General features: G+C 46.4%; 1 protein-coding gene across 1 annotated transcript in view; it reads left to right on the plus strand.

Moving 5' to 3' along the window:
* Positions 1-8,676, plus strand: part of LOC112070865 (mitochondrial glycine transporter B-like) — a 13,201-nt gene extending 4,525 nt beyond the window's left edge. Inside the window, 8 exon segments of the mRNA XM_070439158.1 lie at positions 935-1,059; positions 3,221-3,305; positions 3,897-4,031; positions 4,033-4,080; positions 7,598-7,633; positions 7,636-7,768; positions 8,043-8,206; positions 8,454-8,676. Coding sequence (XP_070295259.1) covers positions 935-1,059; positions 3,221-3,305; positions 3,897-4,031; positions 4,033-4,080; positions 7,598-7,633; positions 7,636-7,768; positions 8,043-8,206; positions 8,454-8,576 — 849 coding nt within the window. The 3' untranslated portion in view covers positions 8,577-8,676.
* The last annotated feature ends 492 nt before the right edge of the window (positions 8,677-9,168 follow it).

A 9,168-nucleotide genomic window follows, 5' to 3' on the forward strand; every position in this document is an offset into this window, starting at 1 on the left:
GGTCAACATACACATATTTAGCAGATGTTATTGCAGGTGTAGCGAAATGCTAGAGGCCCCGTTTATCACAGAAGATTATGAAGTCAAATGTACTTCTTCCCCAATCAACATAACTAAGATTCATCAGACAGGAGCTAGGGTCTGTCATGGATAAGCAGTATATCACCATTATAACTAAATTGGATTACTGGGTGAGTGAGTATTTTCATGCTTGTCAGAAGTGTTCTTTTTGTGGTTCCCCAGTTCCCTACAGTCTCCTCATATTGTCTGTATTGGTGAGGACTGGCAATAAGTTAGCTGAAGCTGAAGCTGCGCATCAGGTGCTTGTAGTCTGTTTAAATACGGTCCTGTTGCAGCGTTACTCATCTTTTAAACGCTGGATCACCTGGTAACCAAATATAACTTGATAATATATTATGGCCATTTCTTTGACACGTGTAAATAGGGTGCAAATGGAGAGTAACTGTGCACCTCCCCAAATAATAATTTAAATCGCATAATTAATCAAAAGTTTTTATGGCGATATGGATTTTGTTCCAATTGCCGAGCTCCACTACATACCCAGGCTTCATGTTGTTCTGCAGGGTCTGAGGCGCGTCTTGACCAGGTCCAGAGGCTGGAAGAGCAGCGTGGAGCAGGTGCCGCTCAAGGAGCCACACATGAAGGCCTTGAGAGCTGGATGCGCCTGGTGGGGGGGGGGGGGGGGGGGGGGGCGGCGGGGGGGGGGGGGGGGGGGGGGGGGGGGGGGGGGGGGGGGGGGGGGGGGGGGGGGGGAGGGGGGGGGGGGGGGGAGGGGGTGGGGGGGGGTGGGGGGGGGGGGGGGGGGGGGGGGGGGGGGGGGGGGGGGGGGGGGGGGGGGGGGGGCCGTGGAGAGAGAAGGGAGGAGATGGGAGGAGAGAAGAGGGTGAGAAAAAGAGGGGAGGACCCCCCCCAGGCGCATCCAGCTCTCAAGGCCTTCATGTGTGGCTCCTTGAGCGGCACCTGCTCCACGCTGCTCTTCCAGCCTCTGGACCTGGTCAAGACGCGCCTTCAGACCCTGCAGAACAACATGAAGCCTGGGTATGTAGTGGAGCTCGGCAATATGGACAAAAATCCATATCGCCAATAAAAACTTTTTTTATTTTTTATTGCCGATTTTAAATTATTATTTGGGGAGGTGCACAGTTACTCTCCATTTGCACCCTATGTACTGTGTCAAAGAAATGGCCCTAATATATTATTATTAAGTTATTTGGTTACCAGGTGATCCAGCGTTTAAAAGATGACGTAACGCTGCTACAGAAAGAGACCTGTATTTTAAACATTCATTTAGTTATGCATTCATTTCTTATAAAGACATGAGACTGATTTATATGTAAATGTATTTAAAACTCCATTAGTCTATTGGTGTTTGGTAATTGCAGCATGTTATTTGCTCCAAACACAATGGACTTTTAGACTGCAAAGTAGGCAGTCTACAAGCACCTGCTGCACAGCTTCGATGTAGTGCAGTGGCAATGACATGTAGGGCTTCACCGTCCTACTGCATCACATAGCAGTTGTTGTTGCGAAATAGTGCTCTGCACCCGTTTCAGCTCGATGCTATTTTGCCATGACATTTCTTGTACATTTTGTATTTCTTGTCCAGATTGTGAACCATCTTCTTTTGCGATGTGGTACTTTATGCCATGTGTCATTTCATTCCATCTGTTAGTGTGTGTTGCATAGTAAGTTGTGTGTGCAAACGGTTCCTTATTGGGTTGTTGTCCCTGGGCACTGCTCTTGTCATGACTAGGGCTGTTACAGTGACCATATTACCGCCACACCGGCAGTCAAATTCCACGTGACCGTTGAGTCACGGTAACTAGGCTCCAAAACTGCACTCTGATGCCGCTGATAGCTTACCAAACTTGTTAACTTCTGCTAATGGCCGGTACTCTGCGCTTCATTGTCCCTTTAAGTCACTCTGTTCTTCTTAAACAGGCTACATTTTCTTCACATCATAATGTTTCTTTAGACCTGCCTAAAATAAATATGGATTTATTGTAACGCTGTAAGCAATATTAAATGGATTTATTGTAACGCTGTAAGCAATATTAAATGGATTTATTGTAACGCTGTAAGCAATATTAAATGGATTTATTGGACTTTTAAAATGTAGATGTTCCAAAGGTCTGCATCAGTGGCTTGTAGGCTATGCGTGGTAGCCAGAAATGCTAAACACGTTTATGTTAATTAACAGTCAATTACCATTAGTCAGGCAGTTATTTGCATGACAATCAACTGCTGACAACATTTCATAACAGCCCTAGTCATGACGCTTGTTGGCCTCTACCTAATTCTTCTTCGCCAAGCATTCGTCATGCTCTATTACCTGCCTGTGTTTCAAATGGTGGAAACAGTTGTTGGTGTTACCTCAAGTGGTTGCTATAGTTGTGCGACAGTTCAAGCGCATCTCCTCACTCTGCTCAATGTCACTAGGTTGAAAACCAAAATAGGCCCAAACAACCGACACAGCATCCTTCTTTGGCAGCGATTGTTCTTGGATTTCTGGGACGGCAGTTTGTTTGTCTCCGTTCATTTGAACAAGGCTACTCGCAACATCACTTGGGAGAACTGCCAACAACAGGTGTTGGAAGCTTGGGTTAGAACACGGCTCTGATTGGCTCGAATGAAACGGCATAGATGAAAGTGTTGAGCTCCGGCAGCGTGATGCTTTTCTCTATGCCTTTTTGCTTTCATATATGCTGTGCCGTTCTGTAGGCCATTGTTTAATGCACACAGGAACATTGTGTAATCCCCGAAAATTACAGACATTGGCAAAATTGCTTCGGTATGAGTTCGAAGTGCCGGTGTCGGTAATTTTGGGTTTATCATCCCAGTTCTAGTCTGTAGGGACACACGTAAGAACAGAAAGAGCCAGAGACACACACACACACACACACGTGCATGTATACTTGCATAAACACTGATACAAACACACAGAGAGACACACACACACTGCAGTGTAGAATCCCTCTTCAGTAGCTTTCAGACAGTTTGAATCCCCTCATTTGACCCATATATGCTAATTAGACACACTTCCATGCTAACAACTCCTCACTAGAATTGACCCCCGAAGACGTGTTGGGAACATATCTACAGGTGAATCTGTGTTTGTAGACTTTTGCTTATTTTCAAGTATCCACTCTCTTATCTTAATGAATGTTGTGTTTAACCATGTATTTATCTCCTGTCTCAGAGCTCCTAAGGTGGGGATGATGACAGTGCTTGTCCAGGTCATTCGGACAGAGAGCTTCCTGGGCCTGTGGAAGGGAGTGTCACCGGTGAGAATCTAATCGAAGCAGTCTGGCTTCCCTGTTCATCTTGTGGTTTACTTTCCCTGTTTTAACACAGTCTGTGTACAAAGTCCGGCTTAGTGTATCACTTTGGTTTAGTGAATCTTTTTTCTAAGAACCAGACTTTCTTAGTAGATCATGTCGGTCTCCAAAAAAGACAGGACTTTATTTATATATTTTTTTACAACTGTTTTCTTTTGTGTGAACAATGGCAGAGGTGCATAAATGATGGCGGCCTCATGTACTTATCACAAATGCCTTGTTTGCGCATTTACCGAATTGTACATTGCTCTCCTTGACTCTTTTGTCATGTCCTCATTAGCACAGTGTACATGATTCCAATTCTCGCTCCAAGACGGCGGCAATTTGAAAACCCCAAAAAGTTGAACCATGTCGTTCTCCACCGTTTAAAAAAATCAGTGGATGTCATATCTGATTTCCGACATCTTTATCCACTTCGCCATTGTAGCTGAATTCTTCTTGAAGGTAGAAACAATCTAAATCTTGACCGCTCTCTCTCGCCCTCGCTCTCGCTCTCCTCACACACTCTCTCCTCACACTCATTCTCTCTCTCCCCAGTCGTTTGTGCGCTGTATCCCAGGCGTAGGGATCTACTTCTCTACCTTCTACTCACTGAAGCAGCACTACTTCCAGGAGGGCCGGGCCCCTAACGCTGGGGAGGCTGTGCTGCTGGGGGCCGGGGCCAGGGCTGTTGGCTGGGGTCTGCATGCTGCCTGTCACCGTCATCAAGACACGCTTCGAGGTGAAGAGCTTCTTCTCGGTGTTGTGAATGGGGATGGACTACAATAAAAGATGGAGCGATGCAGGGGGGAGGAGCCTGGATTAAGGCATGGTTGAGTGGGCGAGAGGTTGTTTACAGCTGTAAGGATGGAAAAAGACTGAGGGAATGGTGTAGGATGGAGAGGAGGGGGTGGAGGGAGAGGAGCAAGGATGAGGTGATGGTTGCTACAGCCATGTATATTTAGGATGGATTAGGGCATGAATGGATGGGGGAAAGGGGTGGAAGGATGTATGAATTAAGATGAGGAATGATTCAGAATCAGAATGTGTGTGAGAGAGGAAAGAAAGAATGAAGTCAGGAAGTAAACAAAGGAGGAAGGGGAGGAGTTGGTGGTTCAGTAATAGCATAGAACAAGCACTAGCAGATAGGCGGGGATATTTCTGGTGTCTGTGGGCTGGAGATTGAATTAGAGGGAGGATGATGGTAGAATTAGCAGCCTGCTACCGCAGAGAGAGAGAGGGGGGGCGATAAAGGGAAAAGAGAGGGGAGAGAGAGGTTATCTGACGGGAGAGCTGATTGCCTTGGGAACTAAACGCTTCTATCTGCATTTTAATAAATGCTGTCGTGTTGGTTTTTATAAGGACCGAGCATCTAGCTGTGATAGAGGATGTGTCACGACTACAAATGTTTAATGGAACTATGTCGCCTGCTAGTTTCTTCATCTGTATGACTACATGTGTCATCTGTTTATTAATGGCGCTCCGTTGGTTTCCAGTGGTGCTGGATATCTATCTGGTTTAGTGTTTAAATGTTGCTAGTTGTTGGTGTTGAGTAAGTATTCAGTCAGTGGAGGCTGCTGAGGGGAGGACGGCTCATAATAATGGCTGGAATGGAGTGAATGGGAAGGTATCAAACCGATGAAAACCGTGTGTTTGATACCATTCCATTGACTCCATTCCAGCCATTATTATGAGCCGTCCTCCCCCAGCAGCCTCCTCTTGTATTCAGCATTGGTGTCAATTCCATTTCAATTCAGTCAATTGAAATGGAACCGACCCCAACCCGTGGTAATCTGTAGGTATTCCAGAGTGGACGGTACAACTACGTGATCTACTGTGGTTGTAGTGTATAATGGGGTGTATTACTGTGTGTGTTGCGCAGAGCGGACGGTACAACTACGTGATCTACTGTGGTTGTAGTGTATAATGGGGTGTATTACTGTGTGTGGTTTCGCAGAGTGGACGGTACAACTACGTGATCTACTGTGGTTGTAGTGTATAATGGGGTGTATTACTGTGTGTGTTTCGCAGAGCGGACGGTACAACTACGTGATCTACTGTGGTTGTAGTGATAATGGGGTGTATTACTGTGTGTGTTTGCGCAGAGCGGACGGTACAACTACGTGATCTACTGTGGTTGTAGTGTATAATGGGGTGTATTACTGTGTGTGTTGCGCAGAGTGGACGGTAACAACTACGTGATCTATGTGGTTGTAGTGTATAATGGGGTGTATTACTGTGTGTGTTTCGCAGAGTGGACGGTTACAAACTACGTGATCTACTGTGGTTGTAGTGTATAATGGGGTGTATTACTGTGTGTGTTTGCGCAGAGCGGACGGTACAACTACGTGATCTACTGTGGTTGTAGTGTATAATGGGGTGTATTACTGTGTGTGTTTCGCAGAGCGGACGGTACAACTACGTGATCTACTGTGGTTGTAGTGTATAATGGGGTGTATTACTGCTGTGTGTTGCGCAGAGCGGACGGTACAATCTACGTGATCTACTGTGGTTGTAGTGTATAATGGGGTGTATTACTGGTGTGTGTTGCGCAGAGTGGACGGTACAACTACGTGATCTACTGTGGTTGTAGTGTATAATGGGGTGTATTACTGTGTGTGTTGCGCAGAGTGGACGGTACAACTAAGTGATCTACTGTGGTTGTAGTGTATAATGGGGTGTATTACTGTGTGTGTTTCGCAGAGTGGACGGTACAACTACGTGATCTACTGTGGTTGTAGTGTATAATGGGGTGGTATTACTGTGTGTGTTTCGCAGAGTGGACGGTACAACTACGTATCTACTGTGGTTGTAGTGTATAATGGGGTGTATTACTGTGTGGTGTTGCGCAGAGCGGACGGTACAACTACTGTGATCTACTGTGGTTGTAGTGTATAATGGGGTGTATTACTGTGTGTGTTTCGCAGAGTGGACGGTACAAACTACGTGATCTACTGTGGTTGTAGTGTATAATGGGGTGTATTACTGTGTGTGTTTCGCAGAGCGGACGGTACAACTACGTGATCTACTGTGGTTGTAGTGTATAATGGGGTGTATTACTGTGTGTGTTGCGCAGAGTGGACGGTACAACTACGTGATCTACTGTGGTTGTAGTGTATAATGGGGTGTATTACTGTGTGTGTTTGCAGAGCGGACGGTACAACTACGTGATCTACTGTGGTTGTAGTGTTAATGGGTGTATTACTGTGTGTGTTGCGCAGAGTGGACGGTACAACTACGTGATCTACTGTGGTTGTAGTGTATAATGGGGTGTATTACTGTGTGTGTTTCGCAGAGCGGACGGTACAACTACGTGATCTACTGTGGTTGTAGTGTATAATGGGGTGTATTACTGTGTGTGTTTTCGCAGAGTGGACGGTACAACTCGTGATCTACTGTGGTTGTAGTGTATAATGGGGTGTATTATGTGTGTGTTTCCGCAGAGCGGACGGTACACTACGTGATCTACTGGGTTGTAGTGTATAATGGGGTGTATTACTGTGTGTGTTGCGCAGAGTGGACGGTACAGCTACGTGATCTACTGTGGTTGTAGTGTATAATGGGGTGTATTACTGTGTGTGTTGCGCAGAGTGGCACGTACAACTAACGTGATCTACTGTGGTTGTAGTGTATAATGGGGTGTATTACTGTGTGTGTTTCGCAGAGCGGACGGTAACACTACGTGATCTACTGTGGTTGTAGTGTATAATGGGTGTATTACTGTGTGTGTTTGCGCAGAGTGGACGGTACAACTACGTGATCTACTGTGGTGTAGTGTATATGGGTGTATTACTGTGTTGTGTTTGCAGAGCGGACGGTACAAACTACGTGATCTACTGTGGTTGTAGTGTATAATGGGGTGTATTACTGTGTGTGTTTCGCAGAGCGGACGGTACAACTACGTGATCTACTGTGGTTGTAGTGTATAATGGGGTGTATTACTGTGTGTGTTTTCGCAGAGCGGACGGTACAACTACGTGATCTACTGTGGTTGTAGTGTATAATGGGGTGTATTACTGTGTGTGTTTGCGCAGAGTGGAGGTAACAGCTACGTGATCTACTGTGGTTGTAGTGTATAATGGGGTGTATTACTGTGTGTGTTGCGCAGAGTGGACGGTACAACTACGTGATCTACTGTGGTTGTAGTGTATAATGGGTGTGTATTACTGTGTGTGTTTCGCAGAGCGGACGGTACAACTACGTGATCTACTGTGGTTGTAGTGTATAATGTGGTGTATTACTTGTGGTGTGTTTCGCAGAGCGGACGGTACAACTACGTGAGCGTCCTGGGAGGCATCTGAAGAGTGTGTGTGAGACGGAGGGGCCCAGGGCTCTGTTCTCCGGGCTGACGGCCACACTGCTCCGAGACGCCCCCTTCTCTGGCATCTACGTCATGTTCTACAGCCAGGCCAAGAGGTCCCTGCCACCGGGTAAGAGAAACACACTCGTCTGCCCTGACGATACAGTTGTCTATGTGAGAGGAGGGGAAGAGGGAGAGACCACAACATTTCACACCGACACACTGAATAGTCAMGTGTGTTACTTCAGCAAGATTTCTTTACATTGGCGTCTGTTAGTGTAAAAAGCTATTAAACGCCATGTGAGGTATTGCTTGCACTGAATTAAGAGTAATCCAGAATAATGACATATTTTCTATTAGTGCCTGGGTAGGTCTGACATTCTCTGTGCGGTCTCTTCCCTCAGAGGTGAGCTCGTCGCCCTATGCCCCGTTGGGGAACTTTGGCTGTGGGGTGATGGCCGGAGTCCTGGCCTCTGTGGTCACCCAGCCAGCTGACGTGGTGAAGACTCACATCCAGGTCAGCCCCTCCCACTGGACAACCAAGGACGCCATTCGCTACATCTACACGGTGAGGCCTGAATCTTWATGAAAATATACAGTACATGAYTCATTTCCTGTGTKTAAGGTACCATTCTTGGTCTTCCAATTTTTCCCATTCTGAGGGTATTTTAATCCATGAGATATAGCTATGGATTTGAAGCACTTCTTATTGAACGTAAATGTTCCTYCAAARGCGACTGAACATCTCTTCTTGMACACACTATTGTATTTACCAACTGAACAGTGATTGAACTCTCCTCTTCTCTCTCCTTCAGGAGCATGGTCTGAGGGGTTTCTTCCGTGGGGCTGTGCCACGCTCTCTGAGGAGGACTCTGATGGCAGCCATGGCCTGGACCGTCTACGAACAACTGATGGCCCGCATGGGACTCAAGTCCTGAGGAGAGGAGACAGGGAGGAACTGAAAAAGGAAGAATGACGTGGGGACTTGTTTTTATACAAAGCAGCAGTTTGAAGGGGAAGAAAGTGAGGAGGATGAGAAGGAGGGAGAGGGAGGAKGTGTAGGGWCTGTTTATCACTGCAACTAGCTTGGGAAAGCCAAAGAGGTGGGTGTCGGTGGCACGGAAGAGGGAAAGGTGTGTGTGTTTTACATGTTGATGTTTATGAGAGAGTTATTGTGAATGTTTGTATGTCCTTACATTGTCAACCCTGACCTTAAATGACATTCCCTTACTGCTGAGAACTGAACTCATCCCCCTCTGAGTGTGGAGACCATAGAGAACTATCTATTTCTATGGGGGAGACCATAGGGATCTATTTAATTATATTTCTATGGGGGAGACCCTCTCAGACTGGGGAGACCATAGAGAATGATCTATTTCTATGGGGGAGACCCTCTCAGACTGGGGAGACCATAGAGAGTGATCTATTTTTATGGGGGAGACCCTCTCAGACTGGGGAGACCATAGAGAGTGATCTATTTTTATGGGGGAGACCCTCTCAGACTGACTTCTATGGTTTACCTCTGGATAC

This window comes from Salvelinus sp. IW2-2015, unplaced genomic scaffold, assembly GCF_002910315.2.
Source record: "Salvelinus sp. IW2-2015 unplaced genomic scaffold, ASM291031v2 Un_scaffold1441, whole genome shotgun sequence".
Lineage (NCBI taxonomy): Eukaryota > Metazoa > Chordata > Actinopteri > Salmoniformes > Salmonidae > Salvelinus > Salvelinus sp. IW2-2015.